The sequence below is a fragment of the Ranitomeya variabilis genome, chromosome 3 (genome assembly GCF_051348905.1).
Source record: "Ranitomeya variabilis isolate aRanVar5 chromosome 3, aRanVar5.hap1, whole genome shotgun sequence".
Classification (NCBI taxonomy): Eukaryota; Metazoa; Chordata; class Amphibia; order Anura; family Dendrobatidae; genus Ranitomeya; species Ranitomeya variabilis.
Genome location: NC_135234.1, coordinates 432,467,264 through 432,488,898, shown reverse-complemented (window position 1 = coordinate 432,488,898; position 21,635 = coordinate 432,467,264). Strand labels below are relative to the sequence as shown.

The following is a 21,635-nucleotide window of genomic DNA, read 5'->3' as shown; positions in this document are numbered from 1 at the left end:
AAGCATTCCTGGAGGTAATAACTTCAAATTAAACTGGCTATTGGCATGTCAGTTGGTCAGTGTTCAGGCTTCTTGTTCCCAACCCCGCCACTGGCGGGTTTTTAGTTAAGAAATGGTGTGATTTAGACTTACTGATTAAAAGGATGGTCAGCACAGAATGATTGTTTAAAACCAGTACAGGCCCTCGGTGCTTCACGGTGGGGCCAATCTAGCTATATAATAGTCTAAGGTCCATTTCCGTCTGTTTGTCTGTTACGGAAATCCCGGGTCGCTGATTGGTCACGGCCGGCTGGGTGCGACCAATCAGCGACAGGCACAGACCGGCCGCGAATTGGCCCCTCCCTACTCCCCTCCAGTCAGTGACCACATAGCATTTTAGCAGTCCATTAAACGGACTGCGTTACACCGCGGCATAACGCCGTCATAAAGCAGTCCGTTAACGCTGCCATTTACCCTGTGTGACCAACTTTTCACTATTGATGCTGCCTAAGCAGCATCAATAGTAAAAAACATAAAATGTTAAAAATAATTTAAAAAAAAAAAATCATTCTCACCTTCCGGCGTCCGCAACAGCCTTTCCCGCTCCCCGCAACGCTCCAGTCCCAAGAATGCATTGCGGCAACAACCCGCGAGACCACTATATCATCACAGGTTATTGCCGCAAGGTATTACTGGGAACGGAGCATCGCTAAAGGCCTGGGCTGGATCCGGGGGCCACCGGAAGGTGAGTATATAACCATTTTTTATTTTAATGCTATTTTTAACAGGGATATGGCGCGGGCTGTGCTACATACATACTGCGTGGGCTGTGCGACATACTGCGTGGGCTGTGCGACATACTGCGTGGGCTGTGCGACATACTGCGTGGGCTGTGCGACATACTGCGTGGGCTGTGCGACATACTGCGTGGGCTGTGCGACTATTTCGCCCCGGGCCCTCAAAAACCTGCAGCTGGCCCTGGCTTAACTGATTGTTCGCAGCCGGCTGTGACCAAACAGCGACAGGCGCAGTCCGGCCGCGAATTGGTGCGGGATTTGAACCACGCTTCGCTAATTGGTCACGCCCGGCCGGCCAAATCCTGTGTAATCATTGCATTACACGGTGTTCGAAATTATTATGCAAATTGGATTTAAGTGTCAAAGATTTAATGGTTTTGTTTTTCAAATAAACTCGTGGATGGTATTGTGTCTCAGGGCTCAATGGATCACTGAAATCAATCTTAAACACATGTGATAATTGGTTTTCCAGGTGAATCTAATTAAAGGAAAACTACTTAAAAATGATGTTCCACATTATTAAGCAGGTTACAGTTTTCAAGTAACATGAGAAAGAAAAAGGATCTCTGCTACTGAAAAGCATCAAATAGTGCAATGCCTTGGTGAAGGGATGAAAACATTAGATATTTCACGAAAACTTAAGCGTGATCATCGTACTGTTAAGATATTTGTGGCTGTGAGCACAGATGTGTTGGTGCTAATAAAGGCATAATGAGGAAGATTTCTGCCAGGCAAGTTCATCGAATTAAGAGAGCAGCTGCTAAAAAGCCATTACAAAGCAGCAAACATATATTTGAAGCTGCTGGTGCCTCTGGAGTCCCTCGAATCTCAAGGTGTAGGCTCCTTCAAAGGCTTGCTGTGGTGCATAAACCTACTATTCGCCACCCTTAAACAGTGTTCACAAGCAGAAATGGTTGCATTGGGCCCACACATACATGAAGACTAATTTCCAAACAGTCTTGTTTACTGATAAGTGTTGAGCAACCCTGGATGGTCCAAATGGATGGAGTAGTGGATGGTTGGTGGATGGCCACCATGTCCCAACAAGGCTGTGACGTCAGCAAGGAGGTGGAGAAGTCATGTTTTGGGTGGGAATCATGGTGAAACAGCTGGTAGGGCCCTTTAAGGTTCCTGAAGGTGTGAAAATGACCTCTGCAAAGTATATAGAGTTTCTGACTGACAACTTTCTTCCATGGTATAAAAAGCAGAAACATGCCTTGAGGAGCAAAATCATCTTCATGCATGACAATGCACCATCTCATGCTGCAAAGTACCTCTGAGTCATTGGCTGCTATGGGCATAAATGGAGATAAACTCATGGTGTGGCCACCATTTTCCCCTGACCTCAACCCTATAGAGAACCTTTGGAGTATTATCAAGAAAAAGATCTATGAGGGTGGGAGGCAGTTCACATCAAAACAGCAGCTCTGGGAGGCTATTCTGACTTCATGCAAAGAAATACAAGCAGAACACTCTCCAAAAACTCTCAAGTTCAATGGATGCAAGAATTGTGATGGTGATATCAAAGAAGGGTTCCTATGTGAACATGGAACTTGGCCTGTTAGGATGTTTTGGAGTCAAATAGCTTTTTTGTTCAGTGAATGTGACCTCCTAATGCTGCAAATTCCACAAATGAGCATTTTCAGTTCTTTAAAACATATCAAATGTTTAGAAATTCTACTGTGCCTAATAATTTGGAACAGTGCATTTTAAGTTTTTATTCATTTTGGAGATTATACTGTTATCATTGGGAGGTTTCTTCAATAAAATTCGATGTATACTCTATTGGGTGATTACTTTTATTAGACTGACTGTCATTTGCACCAACCATTTACGAAAATCCGATAAAAAAGTAATTTGCATAATAATTTGGAACATAGTGCATTCTCAAATCTTCATAAATAAACTACATACATATTCTAAAATACCCGATGCGTTAGAATCGGGCCACCATCTAGTCCTTTATATACACCTTCCCCCTGCTTGTTTTCCATCTTTCTTCACCCTTCTCTGGCGCTATGAAGCCAGAACTGTCAAACAGGGGAGTGTTGATAAAGGGACAACAAGCAGGTGGGAAGGTGTATAGAAAGGATTGGCCCCGCCGTGAAGCACCGAGCAAGCGGACTTCGTTTGAACAGTCATTCTGTGTGGACAGTCCTAAACTTCACAAAGCGGACACAAAACACCACTACAGTCAAAGACTGCCTTTATTGCAAAGTTTTTACAAAGAGCAAAATAATTATGGAGCAAAAAAAAACCATTGGCTAATTTTACCGTGTTGTAATGGCCACTGTATACAGAGTTTCCTAATCCAAACACAGCATATCTCAAGCCTTTGAGAAAAGTTTTTCCAAAGCGAAAATCATTGGAGGCTTCTTCTAGCCATTTGCAGAACCATGCCGCACTGTCAGGAGGCAGTCCATCAGAGTAAGTAGCAACTAGGAAGACGCATATGCTTTGACTTGTGGTCTACAAAGGAAAGTCAGAAATGTTATATGGGTTAAAAAGCAACTTTGAAGTATTCAATAGAAACAGCACCACAAATTAATTTAGTATTCATACTACTACCCTAAGCAACAATCCATGCCACACTAGAAAGGTTAAAAAAAAAAGTATACACACTGAACTATAGCATTCTAGCTTACAGACATTTAGGAGTGTCACTGGGAAGAGTTCCAAGAGGTATCTGATAGGAAAATTCATATGGACAGGAGCAAAGCATCAAGCCATCTGTACAGATGACGAAGGGCCGTTTAAACTGAACACAAGATCACAGGACAGATCCTAAAACTGGGTTATTACTGAATGACACTAACCCCTTAGGAACCAAAGAAAAGGAGACATCAAATGAAGACTAAAGTGAAAGCAATCTGAAGATATTGGTGGGAGTGCTAGGATGATCATGGAGAAGAACAAAGTGTTCAGAAGGTGAGGAGCATAAAGCTTCAGCACGGAAAGCATAAGGGTATGTGCACAAGACATCTTTCAGGCAGCCGAACCGGCTGAGTTTTTCAAGAGTAAGACACTACAGGAAACGTCTATGGTTATTTTTTCCAGTAGTGTCATTTTTTTGGTTACTTCTGAAGCACTTTAACGTTTTGGCTGCAGACTTGTAAAAAAAATAAATAAACTCCATTCAACAATGAGGAAACCAAGCACCAGCAATTTTTCAAGCAAAGTGGCTGGCATAAAGCTCAAAAGAAAAAAAGAATAAAAACAGTTGCCCATGTATCTGGAGCCTTTCCAATTGACTTGCATTGCAGAGTACAGATAGCAGAAAACACCTAAAGAGTGGTCCACTAACATCTTTTAACCACTTGGCATCTTTGGAAACATGAAGAGGTTAGAAGACATTCAAAAGACTAAAAAGAACAGCAAGCGTTTTCACATAGAAATGACTATGTTCATTCTTATGAGCGTTCCATGGCAGTTTTTCCGACAGGTTTCGGAGAAGTCCCCACCTGAAAAAGACATGGTGTGAACAGATCCTAAGAATTGTATATTGACCAGGTCAAGGAACTTAGTCAACAAGATCCAACAAATCCACATGCTAGCGAGGCTACATAATTGTATTGGATCCAGGAGATCTACTAAATATACATCTATTTAGGAGGTCAGCCCCAAATTCTGCACTTGGTGACCAAATGTTAAACTCCGTTAAAGAGAAAATCTGAAGACATTTTGCAATAAGTCATTTCATTTATCAAAAAAAAAATAGAATTTCTTAAAGCTCCTGCTATTAAAATCTGTAATCCCTTACATGTACCATTAAAAATGTACCTTACATGTCCAGCATTCAGTCATCTGATGCTATTCAACCAAATTAAAGTTCATAACAATTACTGTAGTTAGTACCACAGTTCCAACAGAAGCTATGTAATTTATGCTGTACTAGCTGAAGAGCCCGGCGTTGCCTAGGCATAGTAAATATATGTGGTTAGCTATAGCACCTCACTTCTCTTATTTTCCCATCACGCCTCTCATTTTCCCCCTCATCTCATTTTCTCCCTCACACCTCATTTTCCCCCTCACTCCTCTCTTTCCCCCCTAACACTTGTCATTTCGACCTCACATCTGTCATTTTCTGATCACTCCACTATTTTCACCTCACACCTCACACCCCACTTTCACCTCACACCTCTCATTTTTCACCTCACACCTCTCATTTTTCACCTCACACCTCTCATTTTTCACCTCAGTATATACATGTTTGTCATCTCCCTTATATATAGTATACACCTGTATGTCATCTCCTGTATATAGTATATACCTGTATATCATCTCCCCTGTATATAGTATATACCTGTATGTCATCTCCTCCTGTATATAGTATATACCTGTATGTCATCTCCTCCTGTATATAGTATACACCTGTGTGCCATCTGCTCCTGTATATAGTATGTACCTGTATGTCATCTCCCCTGTATATAGTATATACCTGCTGTATGTCATCTCCTCTATATACCTATGTGTCATCTCCCCTGTATATAGTATGTACCTGTACATCAGCTCCTCCTGTATATAGTATATATCTGTGTCATCTCCTCCTGTATATAGTATATATCTGCGTGTCATCTCCTCCTGTATATAGTATATATCTGTGTGTCATCTCCTCCTGTATTAGACCTCGTTCACACGTTATTTGGTCAGTATTTTTACCTCAGTATTTGTAAGCTTAATTGGCAGCTTGATAAATCCCCAGCCAACAGGAAGCCCTCCCCCTGGCAGTATATATTAGCCCACACATACACAGGTCATGTGACTGACAGCTGCCGTATTTCCTATATGGTACATTTGTTGCTCTTGTAGTTTGTCTCCTTATTAATCAGATTTTTATTTTTGAAGGATAATACCTGGCTTGTGTGTGTTTTAGGGCGAGTTTCATGTGTCAAGTTGTGTGTGTGTTGAGTTTTGTGTGGCGACGTGTGTGTGTCGAGTTGCAAGTTGTGTGCAGCAAGTTTTGCGCATGGTGAGTTTTGCGTGTGGCGAGCTTTCCATGAGGTCAGTTTTGCACATGTGGCGAGTTTTGCATGTGGCGAATTTTGCACGTGGTGAGTTTTGAGCGGCGACTTTTGTGTTTTGACTTTTATGTGGCGAGGTTGGTGTATGTGTGGTGAAATGTGTGCTGAGGCTGATATATGTGTTCAAGCACGTGGTAGTGTGTGGCGCAATTTGTGTGGGTGTTCATATCCCAGTGTGTGGCGAGTATCCCATGTCGGGGCCCCACCTTAGCAACTGTACGGTATATACTCTTTGGCGCCATCGCTCTCATTCTTTAAGTCCCCCTTGTTCACATCTGGCAGCTGTCAATTTGCCTCCAACACTTTTCCTTTCACTTTTTCCCCCATTATGTAGATAGGGGCAAAATTGTTTGGTGAATTGGAACACAACATAGCCTATGATGCTCTCGGGGTCCAGACGTGTGACTGTGCAAAATTTTGTGGCTGTAGCTGCGACGGTGCAGATGCCAATCCCGGACATACACACACACACACATTCAGCTTTATATATTAGATTTATCCAGGAGAGTACCGTATATGTAATTTATCATATAAAGTATCTAGTATGGGAATACATTCCTAAAATGTGTACAGAAGATGGAGAACAAGCAAAGGTATTCATAATCTCCCATTCACTATATAAAACTAAGGGTTAAACCTCAATTTTTTTAAAAATTTTACTTGTGTTCTTTACGATTCTTCTTCTTCCAAAAGCCATAACTTTCAGATTTTTCAATCTATATAGCTTTATGACTGCTTAATTTTTGCAGTCGTAGTTAAGAATCATATTCGTTTATGTACCTTTCCAACCGCACATTCAGCGTCTCCCACTCCCACACTACCTCTTCATCCCACCCTCTCTCTGTTGGAGTCCCCCAAGGCTCTGTTCTAGGACCCCTACTCTTCTCAATCTATACACTTGGCTTGGGACAACTCAAAGTCCCATGGATTCCAGTACCACCTCTATGCTGATGACACTCAGATCTACCTCTCTGGCCCAGACGCCACCGCTCTGCTGTCCAGAATCCCAGAGTGCCTATCAGCCATATCCTCCTTCTTCTCCTCTCGCTTCCTCAAACTCAATGTGGACAAATCTGAACTCATCATCTTTCCTCCATCCCACAGATCTTCCTTACCTGACCTATCTATCGCAATCAACGACATCATGCTTTCCCCCGTACCCGAAGTCCGCTGCCTCGGAGTAACCTTCGACTCTGCCCTGTCCTTCAAACCGCACATCCAAGCTCTTTCCACCTCCTGTCGCCTCCAGCTCAAAAATATCTCCAGAATCCGTCCTTTCCTCAACCCTCAATCTACTAAAATGCTTGTGCATGCCCTCATCATCTCCCGCCTTGACTACTGCAACATCCTTTTCTGTGGCCTCCCTGCTAACACCCTTGCACCTCTCCAGTCCATCCTTAACTCTGCTGCCCGACTAATCCATCTCTCTCCTCGCTACTCCTCCGCTTCCCCCCTCTGCAAATCTCTTCACTGGCTCCCATTCCCTCAGCGTATCCAGTTCAAATTACTAATACTGACCTACAAAGCCATCCATAACCTGTCTCCTCCATATATCTCTGAACTAATCTCCCGATATCTTCCCTCACGTAATCTCCGGTCCTCCCAAGACCTCCTTCTCCACACTTATTCACTCCTCATCCAATCGCCTCCAAGACTTCTCCCGAATATCCCCCATCCTCTGGAATTCTGTGCCCCAACACGTCCGACTATCAACCACAGTCGGATCCTTCAGACGGAACCTGAAAACTCATCTCTTCAGGAAAGCCTACTGCCTGCACTGACCTCGCTGCCTCCTCATCACTACCGAAGCTACCGCCTCACCAACACCGGAGCTCCCGCAACCCCCAACCTACTGTCTCCTTCCCCATAACCCTGTAGAATGTAAGCCCGCAAGGGCAGGGTCCTCGCCCCTCTGAATCAGTCTGTCATTGTTAATTGTTAATCTGTCTACTGTAAGTGATATCTGTAATCTGTATGTAACCCCTCCTCATGTCCGGCACCATGGAATCAATGGTGCTATATAAATAAATAATAATAATAATGTACTGAAAAAAAAAAACGTTTTTGTTACCATTTTCTGAGACCCAAAACTGTGTTATTCTTCCAGCAGTGGACCTGTGTGATACCATTTTGGAGTTCTTGCGATGTTTAAATCAGTTTTTATTGCATGTTTGGGAAGAATTGGGCATACTAAAAAATGCTGATTCAGGAATTTTAATATATTTTCCTGTTTCAATGTTCACTGCATGGGGTAAATATTTGTATACTTTATTAGATAGGGCAATTATGTATGCAGCAACTGATCGGTGATCCCATTACGGAAAGTGCTGATGGCCATCTGAAATTACGGCAGCCATCTCGCACACTGTAAAATGCCGCTCATGTTTGACTGTGGCATTTAAGAGATTAAACTAATGTGATCAGAGATGGCATCAGTTACTGTCAGGTATCAGCTATGTAACACAATGGGTCACCCATGCTGCATGGATCAGGATCAGCTCCACAGTTCACTTTATACAGTGAGAGCACAAGGCCGCTGTACATGTATGTTAGTCAACGGTAAAGGGTTAAAAAAAAAAGTGTCCGATGCGGTAGGTCATTATCATCATGTGTCTTATTCCACTGACTAGGATGGAGGAATTCGACATTTCAGTGTAGGTATATGCCAGTGCAAAGTCATCACACTGCTCTGTATCCAAAACGGAGTGGTGTCGGACAAACTTTTTACAGATGCAAAATTAGTTTGGGCCCTAAGAATGCAGTGCTCCTCATTCAAGTAAATAGGGGGATAAGGACAATACCACTACTGCAAACATCCTCCTACCGCTGGCACTCTAACATTAATATGAAAGTAGTAGTACAATCCTTTAACCCTTTAGTGACGGAGACAATTTGCAGCTTAAAGGGAATCTGTCACCCCAAAAATCGAAGATGAGCTGTGGCCACCAGGATCAGGGGCTTATCTACAGCATTCACAGGAAAAGTAAGCTCCAGGCCGGGACAGCCTCTCAAAATCGGGACTGTCCCGCAGGATCCGGGACAGTTCGGAGGTATGAAATTTGCTCCCCACCATACACCGACATCGTACACGCATGGCTCCACACACCTCTTACACACACGGCTCCGCTCCGTACACCTCGCGCACACACACAGCTCCACTCAGTACACACATGGCTCCACTCCGTAAGCCTTGTACACATGCGGCTCCGATCCATACAACAAATACACACACGGCTCCGCTCCATACACCTCTACACACACGGCTCCACTCTGTACACCAAGTACACACACGGCTCTGCTCCATACACCAAGTACACACGTGGCTCCGCTCCATACACCTCATACACACACGGCTCCGCTCCATACACCTCATACACACACGGCTCCACTCTGTACACCAAGTACACACACAGCTCCGCTTCGTACACACACACTGCTCCGCTCCGTACACCTCGCACACACACGGCTCCGCACACCAAGTACACGGCTCCGTTCCACACACCTCGTACACACAAGGCTCCACTCCATACACCTCGTACACACACGGCTCCACTCCGTACACCTCGTACACACATGGCTCCGCTCCGTATACCTTGTACATACATGGCTCTGCTACATCCACCCTGCAAACCCCTCCTGACCCCACACATCAACTTCCACTCATCCAGCACCATGACAATCACCACAGCAGAGTCCTGCATACACGAGGACCCTGATCATGTGACTGCTGATTCCTCCCCCTCCTGTGACCTCATCACAGGTCCTGTGTGCACAGAGCAGCCATCCGTCAGCAACCAGAGGAGATGCATGGAGAAAAGCAACTTCAATGTCCGGACCTGTGATGTCGTCACGTCAGTTGGGGAGGGCTGGATGAGGAGATCCAGGACGGAGCCCTGAATAGACTCAATAGTGTAGCGTAGTAACTGAACATGAGTCTCCGACGCAAATCCAGTTACTACACTGACAGAATCTGCCGCCCCCTCTCTTCAGGGACGGCAATGCCGCCTCCTCTCTTCAGGGACGGCAATGCCGCCTGAGCCAAAGAGCTCCACTCGCATCATGGTAGCAGCAACATTGGGAGAGCCCCTGATGTGACTAAACAGTGGAAACCCCCAAGTGACACCATTTTGGAAACCAGACCCCCCCATCCAAGGAACTTATCTAGATGTGTGGTGAGCACTTTGAACCCCCAATTGTTTCACTAAAATTTATAATGTAGAGCCATGAAAATAAAAAATATTTTTTTCCCCACAAAAATCATCTTTTAGCCCCCAATTTTTTCTTTTCACAAGGGTCACAGGAGAAATTGAACTGCAAAAGTAGCTGTCCAATTTGTCCTGAGTACACCAAAAAAACGAAAAAAAAAAAAATTGTTATGTAATTTCTCCTGAGAATGCAGATACCCCATATGTGTGGGTAAACCACTGTTTGGGCGCACAGCAGAGCTCGGAAGGGAAGGGGCACCGTTTGACTTTTTCACAGGGTCTATCACAGTGATCAAAATGAACCAATAGGAAAAAAAAAAAAAATCTATTGTTGCCGTGTGCTGGCCGGCAGATGTTGGCGGGCGCACTGTGCATGCACCCGCCATTTTCTTACCGGAAGATGCCAGCAGCCTTGCGGGAAAGCAGGAGGACCCAGGGACAGTGGTAAGTATCAGGTGACCCCATTTCTCTGTCCTCTGATCTCATCGGATTAATGGTGCTATGGTTTTAGTACCCTTAACTACCGCCGTTAAAAGGCGTATCGGAGATTGTTAAGGGGTTAAATTCCTTCTGGTGGGAGGGACAGAGAAGAGAACAGTAGCCCTTACCATTCACAGTGCTACTTTATGCCTTCCAGGTAGTATCATTAAGAGGAATCTAATGTGCTTTCTATTTAATCCATCTCACCCTCCTCAATACTCCAGCCATAGAATGAGTACTACGGTCAGTTCCAGAATATTCTATCCCCTTTCTCCTAAGTTGTATACATTATGGCGGGATAAGGAGTCTATATCTAAAACTAACTTAGAAGCTACGATCTCTACTCTGCCAAAACCAGAGAAATCTCCAACGTGTCCTAGCAACTTTAGGCCTATTGCACTTTTAAATTGCGATGTAAAAATTCTCTCTAAAATATTAGCTTTAAAGATTACACCACATTATTCCCACATAAATTTCCCCGGCTCAGGTTGGTTTTGTGGCGGGTCGAGAAACAAAAGTTGGCACACACAGAATGATTAACTCAAAGTGGCGGAGCTCTGTGGACTCTACAGTGCATTCCTGTCTTTGGATGCTGAAAAAGCCTTTGGCAGGGTGCACTGGGGATATCTTAGGAGTGTTTTTACAAAGTTTGGCTTGGTGGGCCCCAAATTGTCAGCGATCTGTACCAAAGTATTCCAACCCCAATGCTAGGGTATTGTCATTGGGATTTTTGTCAAACTTTGCAATAACTAACGGAAGACGTCAGGGATCCCCTTGTCTCCAAACATTTTAGCTTTGTGCATGGAGCCATCAGCTGGAAAACTACGAGCTTCTCCGAAGATAGTGGGCATTAAAGGTGGGCCCGTAAGTCACAAAATTGAACTGTACGGGGATGATGTAATTATCTTGAGCACCGATATAGATTCATCCTTTCCTGCCATTGTCACCACGTTAGAGGAATTCGCTAAAGTATCATACTATAAACTTCATGCCACTAAATCATTAGTTTTTCCTGTACTGGTTCCGTCCGCGACTCAAGGATTATTGGAATGTAAATACCCTTTTAAGTGGGTAGATGAGGGGATCCCATATTTAGGTATAGTTCTAACACTCTAAAAAGCTGATTGAGAAACTTCTCCAACCTCTCCTGAAAGAGACCAAGTTAGAAATAGATGAATTTCAATCTATTCCAGCATCTTGGACAGCCAGGATCAATATTTTTAAAATGATGGTGCTCCCTAAGACTTTGTATTATTTTAGGTGTATTCCAGTCAAGGTTCCTATTAGATTTCTCTTGTCTCTTCAATGAATGGCTAATCATTTTATTTGAGCTCATAAAAGACCGAGGGTGGCTAGAAAGTTGATGTACTACTCGTATGATGCAGGAGGGATGGGAGTCCATGACTTGCATACCATAGGGCCGCAGTCCTTGTTGGGGTAAGAGACTGGTGGTTAATAGATAATGCTCATAAGTGGTTACAGATTGAAGCATTTTATGCTTGTAGGGGCTCAACCCGTTTTACACTAGAGAGTGAGACGATTACCCTGCCCCTTCCTACGATGGCGGTTACTATAGACTATAGGGGACAATTAGTCTCGAAGTAATTAAAAATCTCCCTTGCCGATGTGTCTTTGAAATCTCTTGCGCAGCATATCCCTTACATTGGTCTGCATAACTGGATCAATGCAGGGGTTGAAACTCTTCAGAACTTGATGGATGGTGCTCTTAGCCTCCTCCCCTTTGACCAACTGACCCCAAAACATCCAGATATACGAAGCCTTTTTTATCAGTATTTGCAAATTAGGCATCTGATCCACACATCACCAGAGTTGTCGTTTTTTTAAGACTCCCTTGGACCACAGGGATAATGGGTATATTCTGAGCCCGGAGTCGGGATCTAGGGGGAACTCCATCCTTTATAGTGCTTTGAATACAGTAGCAGTTGATACAAAATTACCATATATGATTCGGTGGGAGGGGAAGCTAGGCATATCCCTTGACCTGGAGGGAGGGTTTAAGAGAGGTGCAAAGAGTATCTCGCCTAAATCACCTGGAACAGTTAAAAAAAAGTGCACTTAAGGTGGTACCAATGTCAGGCGCAGTTAGCTCATTTTGGTCCTAACCAATCTGAGGTGTTTTGGAGAGTTTGTGGGCAAAGGGGGACACTGGTCATGTCCAGTTACAGCTCAATTTTGGGTAGATATTGGTGATCTATTACGAGAGGTCCTTGGGGTACAGTTGGTTTTCGAGCCCAATATGGGAGTTTTACATATTGACATAGATAAAGTACCGCAGGTGCTTAGAGGTTCTTTCTCGCATATTTGCAGCCAGGTTAGCTCTGACGGCTAGGTGGAGGGGGATGAGTTTGCCATCCATAAAAGAGGCGATTGAGAAAGTTGATATACTTTGCCAATATGAATTGGCGTTGGCTCATTCTATCTCAGCCAAAAAGAGAATTCCGGGTATATGGGATCCATGGCTGGAAAGCCAGAGGTCGGCCCCTTTTCACTGAAGATGTTAATCCTTATTTGTCCCTATGAAACTAACATTACTGAGATTATGTCATCATGCTTAACCCAGGAGTTCATGAGACGTCACTGTGGGATGGTGAAGAAGTCATGTTTTATGAGTATACGTAGAATGTGTACAGGTACCTATTGTACTTTGTTATTGTATGTGCTTATGGGTTTTGTTTGACCCTTTGTGTGTTTAAAAATGTTCTGAAAATGTAGTAAAAAATTACCGTAATAGTTGGGGGGGGAAAAAAATAGTAGTTACTCACCGATAACGGTGTTTCTCTGAGCCCATGACGGCACCACGGAGAGAGGGGATCCGCCCACCAAGGACAGGAAACCTACAGATAAAAAGGCGGTACCTCTCTCCCGCATCAGTTTGTTTACAGAGCATAAAGGGAACATCAGGTTAATGATCACAAATGTTACTACATTACTAAACCTTTAATAAAGATACCGCGTGCTTATAGATTATATACATAACTAAACATTATAAATGTGTGCACACCCACGCGTGAGGGAGGGAATGTACGGGTGCCGTCATGGGCTCAGAGAAACACCGTTATCGGTGAGTAACTACTATTTTCTCTGTCCCCCATGACGGCACCACGGAGAGAATTGCAGAGACTGTCTACATTAGGGAGGGACTACCGCTTCCAGAACCCTTCTACCAAAGGTAAGGTCTGAAGAAGAATTTAAGTCCAACCGATAGTGCCTAAAGAAAGTTGAGGGTGAAGACCAAGTAGCAGCTCTACATATCTGGTCTATTGTCGCTCCGGCTCTCTCTGCCCAGGAAGCCGCCATCGCCCTAGTTGAATGAGCTTTAACTTCCCCTGGAGCTGGCATCCCACTTGAAGTATAGGCAAGGTTGATGGCATCTCTGATCCACCTTGCCAACGTACCCTTGGAGGCCTTCTTGCCTTTCCGAGGGCCCTGAAAACACACAAAGAGAGAACTTTCCTCTCTACACTCCCTAGTAGCCTCCAGGTAATGGATGAGACACCTTCTAACATCCAATGTGTGTAGTGATTTTTCCCCCTCGTTTTTAGGGTTAGGACAAAAGGAGGGAAGAGAGATCTCTTGGGACCTATGGAACCGGGAGGCCACTTTTGGTAAGTATGCTGGATCAGTTTTTAACACCACCCTGTCCTCCAATATTAGCGTGAAGGGTGGCCCGGCTGACAAGGCTTGTATGTCGCTAATTCTTCGGGCTGAAGTGAGGGCTACCAAAAGGGAGGTCTTAAAGGATAGAATCTTTAAGGGAAGTTCTTTTAAGGGCTCAAAGGGTGCTTTGGTGAGGGCCGTAAGAACTAGATTTAAGTCCCACTGTGGGGCTCTACGTGAGGGTAGAGGCCTAGATCTTTCTGCCGCCTTAATGAATCTGGACACCCAACGATTCTTTGCTAGATTGTAATTAAATAGTGCCCCCAGTGCGGCAATATGAACCTTCAGTGTGTTAGTGGCTAGGCCTTTTTCCAGCCCATTTTGCAGAAATTCTAACACTAATTTGAGAGGGATTCCTTCGGAGATTTTTGCCCCTGAGGAAGAGAGGAATTTCTTCCAGATTTTACCATACTGTCTAGTAGTTGTTAATTTCCTACTTTTTAAGAGGGTTGACACTAGACCTTGAGAAAAACCTTTCTCTATCTGTACCCCCCTCTCAAATTCCAAGCTGTCATGTGTAACCTCGCTACCTGCGGGTGTGTTACTGGTCCCTGGAATAGGAGATTGGGCAGGTCTGGGAGTATCCAAGGGTCTGTTATGGACATCCTTCTGGCCCAGGAAAACCAAGTTCTCTTCGGCCAGTAAGGGGCAATCAATATCACCCGGGCGCTGTCCTCCCTTATTTTCCTCAGAACCGCTGGTATCAGTGTGATAGGGGGAAACGCATATGCTAGCTTGTGCTTCCAAGGAATCATGAAAGCATCCAGCGCCACCGGGTTCCCTGCTGGGTTTATGGAACAAAAGGGGGTCACCTTCCGATTTAGATTGTTCGCGAAGAGATCTATTGTCGGAACCCCCCACATCTCCGTTATCCGATTGAATATGGACTGGTTCAGTTCCCATTCTCCCTGTTTTAGGCAGACCCGACTTAGGTAGTCTGCCTTGACATTGTCCACCCCTTTTATGTGAAGTGCCGTCAAAGATGCTAAATTTTCCTCGGCCATCTGTAAGATTGAATGTGTGACTTCCATCAGTGGTTGAGAGTGTGTTCCCCCCTGATGGTTTATGTAGGCCACTACCACTCTGTTGTCTGAAAACAGTCTTACATGATGTGAGTGAAGGGGTTTTTGGAATTCTGTAAGAGCGAATTTTACTGCCAGTAACTCCCTCATGTTGGAGGATGCTTCTTTTACGTCGTCTGACCATGTCCCCTGAACCACTAGATCGTGTAGGTGAGCCCCCCACCCGAAGGGACTTGCGTCTGTGGTTACCACCTTTGACACTGGAATCACCCATGGTAGACCGCGGCCCAAGTTGCTGTCTTTTGTCCACCAATCTAGCGAGAGAATTGTGTTTAATGACAAGGTGAACCGACCTTCTAAATTTCCCTTCAGGAAAATTTCTTCCGCTAATGTCTGCCATTGCAGCTCCCTTGTATGTGCCTGGGCCCATTGGACGGCAGAAATGCAGGCCGTCATGGACCCGAGGAGAGACATTGCCTCTCGAAGTGATATAGAGGGAAGATCTCTTGCCCTGGACACTAACCCCACCACCTTTTGGATCTTTTCTTGGGGTAGGCGACATTCCTGGGAGATGGAATCCAACGTGATCCCCAGGTACTCCTGAATCTGACTCGGTATTAGTTTGGACTTCTTCAGATTCAGGAGCCACCCCAAGCTTTCCAAAGAGTCCATAACTAACTGTAGCTGGTTTTTGCAATGTTGGGGAGAGTTGCCCATTATCAGGAAATCGTCCAGGTATGGGACGATTAGGGTGTTTTGTTTCCTCAGGTCTGCCATGACTTCGGCTATCAATTTGGTAAATACCCTTGGGGCTATTGCGAGACCAAATGGTAGGGCTGTAAACTGGTAGTGCTTTACCATCCCTCCTATTTCGATTGCCACCCTGAGGAATTTTTGGAAGTCTTTGTGAATGGGGACGTGGTAGTATGCGTCCTTTAGGTTGAGCACTACCATGAAACAATGCGGAAACAACATTTTGACTGCTGTCTTTATTGTCTCCATTTTGAAAGGTTCCACAATCAGGTGTTTGTTTAAATTTTTTAAATTGATAATCGTCCTGAAAGATCCGTCTGGCTTTTTCCTGAGAAAAATCGGAGAGTAGAACCCTCTCCCTCTTTCTCGGGGGGGGACCTCCAGAAGAACCCCTTTGTCTAGCAATGTTGTGAGTTCCTGTTCCAGAGCTATCCGCTCCTGTGGAGAAGCTCTCTGGGATGTCACCAGGAAGGATGGCTGAGGGGACGTAAGAAATTTGAATTTTAGTCCCGACTGTACCAAATCCAGAATCCAGGCACTGCTGGTTATCTTTTCCCAGGCTGAAAGGAAGAGGGACAATCTTCCTCCCACCTGGGGCAAAAGTTCATTGTGATGGTTTTTTGGGATCGGTGGGGCTTTTGTTGAAGATAAACCCTTTGCTCTTATTTTTTTTGTCTTCCCATCTGTCCTGCGGTCTAGGTGGCTTCCTACGGAAGAATTTTTTACTCCGAAAAGGACGTTTATAAGATGGGTATTGCAGGACGGGAAAGGACTTCTTTTTGTCCCCTGCCTTTTCCAAAATATCATCCAGAGTAGAGCCGAAAAGAAATTCTCCCTCACAAGGAATATTACAAAGTTTAGCCTTTGTTTGGAGGTCTCCGGGCCAACATTTGAGCCAGAGGGCTCTTCTGGCTGCATTGGAGAACACCGCTGACCTGGCCGAAAGCCTGATTGAGTCTGCCGACGCATCGGCCAGAAAAGCGGCTGCCCCTTTCATTACTGGTAGGGTATTCAGTATACTGTCTCTGGATGCTTTATCTTTGAGCTGGGATTCCAGCTGGTCAAGCCACACCATAAGGGAGCGGGACGTGCAAGCTGCGGCCACCGCTGGTTTTAGGCCCCCTCCTGCTGCTTCCCAGGAACTTTTTAGGAAAGCATCCGCTTTTTTATCCATGGGATCCTTTAAGACCCCCATGTCTTCAAAAGGTAGGGCAAACGTTTTTGACGCTTTAGCGATTGCCACGTCTAATTTAGGTGCTTTTTCCCAAAAGGAGCATGCAGGGTCTTCAAAAGGGTATTTCCTTTTGGGTGTAAGTAGGGCCTTTCGTAAAGGTTTTTTCCATTCTTTATTTATTAAGGCTTGTATTTTGTCATTAAGGGGAAACACCCTTCTTTTTTTCTGCTCCAGTCCACCGAACATGATGTCTTGGACTGATTTTTTAGTGTGGGAATCAGCGAGGCCCATGGTACTTCTGACTGCTTTAATTAGGGAGTCTGTTTCTTCTAATGGGAAACAACTACGACCTCTCTGAGAAGAGGATGATGAAGAGGATGATGAAGAAGAATCGGAGGAATTTGAACTAATCTCCCCACTATCTGAGGGACTAGAGTCAGATATAGGGATATTTTGTTTAATCTTTTTACGTTTTTTACTCTCCTGGAGAGACTTAAAGGTATCTTCCACCTGAGTTTTAATTAATGTTTTGAGTTCTGTGGCGAACCCTGGAAGCCCTTCACATAGAGTCTCTTCCATACAGGATTTACATAATCTTTTTTCCCAGGAGGCAGGTAAATCTTCTTTACAAAGGGCGCAGATCCTATGTTTGGACTTCCCTGCGCTCTTCCTTCCCTAAAACAACAAAAGAAAGGTAGGCTCTATTAGCCGGAGCATTCACGGAGATCACTCACCACCTGAGAACCCTCAGTACCGGCTGTGGATGGTCCGTATCGACAGTATGGTGCTCCTTCGATCCGGATGTAGCACTAGAATTTTTGCTGTGCTGAGATCCAGACCGTGCTCCAGTTGCACGCCGCTGGACATGAGAGGTAGCTTGCCCCTGCTGCCGGCGTTTTTGCTGCTGCTGCTGCGGTGCCTGCGTTTGCTGCGCTGGTGAGCCCTGCAATTCGGGGTCACTCATGGCTGCTGAGGAACGCTGGCTGTACTCCAATAGAGCAACTAGCCAGGGAGACAGGACTCATTTAAATAGTCAGCGCGCCGGTTCCCGCGCGCTCCCCGATGCTAGATTTGCGCATGCGCGAATCCCAGCATGCACCGCGCCGTCCCAGCAAGCTTTGCGCCGCCCAGAATGCCCTGCTTCGACCAGCAGGCATTGCGGCACCCGCGCATGCACGTTACCAACCCGGAAGTGCGGCACCATGCCGCTTGATGCTTCCTGGAGCGCTGTTCACGCGCGCATTGTCGCGCCGTGCACCACCTTATGGAGGGACCCCTCACCGTGGTTTTCGGGGGTGTGTGCCATGTGGAACCCCCACGCAGTGAGGATTCCTCTAGGAGCCGCAGCGCTGCTGCTGCAGTCCCCCGCTCACCCTAGAGACCTACTGATCCCAGCGGTGGCGCATCGGGTGGCCCAGCCTAGCCGAGGCAGGGAACCCCCGCTGCCTGAACCGGTCTGACTGGCCCCGGAATCCAACGACGATCTGAGGTAAGATCTGCTGCAGGTCCCGTCAAGGACAGGAAACCAAACTGATGCGGGAGAGAGGTACCGCCTTTTTATCTGTAGGTTTCCTGTCCTTGGTGGGCGGATCCCCTCTCTCCGTGGTGCCGTCATGGGGGACAGAGAAAAACACTTCAGCCATAGCATGTGAATCCAAAAAAACACAATGAACATGAGAGCCATGCAATCAGTCGTAGGGCCTATAAACAGTCACATGACATCAGTGAGTACAAAAGCCTAACCATAAATTTATATTAAACATCTAAAGAAAATGATAAACAAAAATCTGCTATTCTAATACCTAACCATCATAAAAGGACCATCTCCAAGCCACTTATGTTGCCCGCTTCTTCACAAATGAAGGTGTAGTCAAGCTCTTTGCTTCAATTAATTTAGATTATCTAAACAAAGACAATTTGCCACTTTTTTTTTTTTTTTTTATATCACAGGCACAGAAGCTTCCCATCAAAAAAGGTCAAGTCAGGTTATAAACAATGTAAATGCTAATGTGCCATTCAATTCACTGGCACTTGGCAACTTTCAGTCCATAAAAATTCAAAAATGCGAAGCTAAATCAATTTGGCTTCAGACGGCTGATATGTAGGTCAGGTAAGATTGCTCAGCAGCAGTAACGCCACCAGTAAATGCTGACACCAGTGTCACAAAGTAGTTTAGTAATTGACAAAAATGCCTAGAGAGGAAAAAGTTCTATAGATATCCTTAGCATTTTGTATAGAAGGGCATCAACCAAACTATTTACTATGCACCAGTGCTGTTGGGCAAAGGTGCCACTTCTGTCCACACTATGGATGCCTGAAGACTTACCCAATTAATACCTTATTACTTATTAATGTATGTAGTATGTCATTAGAAAATCTAAATAGCAGGAAGATTGAACTATTTGTGGGTTACTATAGGCAGAGTGACACCTATGTACAGTGTAATGGCTGCCATTACTGGAGGGTTCTTTTTGTATGTCAGTATGTGCGGAGCATTAGCACTTTTTTGTTTGGCACGGTTCTCCTTGGGGGGGTTACAAATAATGTCAGGGCACTATCAGTTTTATATCATTGTTTTTGTTGGATGCAATGTGTGAGATACTAATTACCATGAAGACTGTCAAAAAAATTTCTAATGTGATATGTGTTGCAGTAATTACTGGCAATGGCGATCTGTTCAGTACTATCTTTGAGATGACAATGGTTTTCCACGAATTTCTGCAGTACAGAGAGGGCACTACATAGAGCAGAGACAAGAGAGGTGCTGGCAGCTAGAGGACACCGTTCAGGACAACAAGCCTGGGAGAGTGTGTTGAGAAGGTGGAGGCCAAGTGAGGAATCCGTTTTTTGGACAGCAAACTCTGCAAGTCCTGGATGGGAAGAAGAGCAGCATGATTGTTATGCCATATGAGCCCTAAAGCTAACATTCTGATGATCAGAGCTTGATTGAATTGTCATTTGCATAATTGGTCTGCTTTTCTCAGATGGCAAAAAGAAAACCACCACAACACTAGTTTGCACCAAGCCTTATGGCTCATGCAGACGTCCATATAAATCAGTCTGATATCAGAGTGCAATGCACAGACTGGCCATGGCTCTCCTGAGTCAAGAATTAGAAGGTCTAGAAGGTCGTCACACTCAGGTTGGGAGACCAGTAGTTAGTCCGCACTTGGACAGATCTCCATGGATGTCTGCATAAACCCTGAGGGTAGTAAGTCTCTAGCCTCATCCTATGACCTCACGATAACTTAGCACATCATTCCTCTTATGGTCAGATCACAATTTAGGACAAAATAGATCACAAGACACAAACAGTAGATCTAATTAAAAGTGACAATGTACTATAAACTGGATCATGAACCAACACAAAGTATAATCTGTGCTCGGTTTCCTTTAAACTTCCTCTTACAAAAGGTGAAGAGAAAGGAAAAACACAGAGCTGCTGACTTGCATGTGTCTCGTCTGACAACCCGGTAATGACATCTCAGCATGTCAGCAAAGAACAGAGACAAGCATTCATCTGTCAACCTAATTCATAGTAAGAGGTTCACAGAAACTGAAGCTAGACAGAGTATTTTTATTATTATAAAGGGGGCGGTGAGCAAACTTTGATGAAAATAAAAGTCCAAAGACATTTTTTAAAGTACTCAACTATCTGGTAAACAATAATCCGAATCTTAAAACACTGGTAACTAACCCTTCAAAACGACTATTCCCAAGGATGTGTTTGGGTTAATGTGTACTTTATTAACCCCTTAACGACCAGAGGTGGTATAGGTTTTGCATTTTCATTTTTTGCTCCCCTTCTTCCCAGAGACATAACTTTTTTATTTTTTGGTCAATATAGCCATGTGAGGGCTTGTTTTTTGCGAGATGAGTTGTACTTTTTAACAACATCATTGGTTTTAAATACATCGTGTACTGGAAAATGGGGGGAAAAAAAAATCCAAATGTGGTGAAATTGCAAAAAAAAAAAAAAAATGCAATCCCACACTTTTTTTCTTACCATATTCACCAAATGCTAAAACTGACCTGCCTTTATAAATATCCATGTCATATTGAGTTCATAGACACCAAATATGTCTAGGTTCTTTTTTAATTTAACCCCTTTCTGACATTAGATGTACTATCCCGTCGAGGTGGTATGGGCCTGTATGACCACCGACGGGATAGTATGTCATATGCGATCAGCCGCGCTCACGGGGGGAGCGCGGTCTTTCGCGGCTGGGTGTCAGCTGACTATCACAGCTGACATCCGGCATTATGTGCCAGGAGCGGTCACGGACCACTCCTGGCACATTAACCCCCGGAACACTGCGATCAAACATGATCGCAGCGTTCCGGCGGCATAGGGAAGCATCGCGCAGGGAGGGGGCTCCCTGCGTGCTTCCCTGAGACCTCCTACCTCCTTCTCCCTGCAGGCCCCGGATCCAAAATGGCCGCAGGGCTGCTTCCGGGTCCTGCAGGGAGGTGGCTTACAAGCGCCTGCTCAGAGCAAGCGCCACAAGGCCTCCTGCAGTGCCTGT

General features: G+C 44.9%; 1 protein-coding gene across 1 annotated transcript in view; it reads right to left on the bottom strand.

Moving 5' to 3' along the window:
- LOC143816258 (S-adenosyl-L-methionine-dependent tRNA 4-demethylwyosine synthase TYW1-like) overlaps positions 1–21,635 on the bottom strand; it is a 284,094-nt gene that overhangs the window by 218,357 nt on the left and 44,102 nt on the right. Inside the window, exon 5 of the mRNA XM_077296426.1 lies at positions 3,051–3,245. Within this exon, the coding sequence (XP_077152541.1) occupies positions 3,051–3,245 (195 nt within the window). The remainder of the gene's footprint in view (positions 1–3,050; positions 3,246–21,635) is intronic.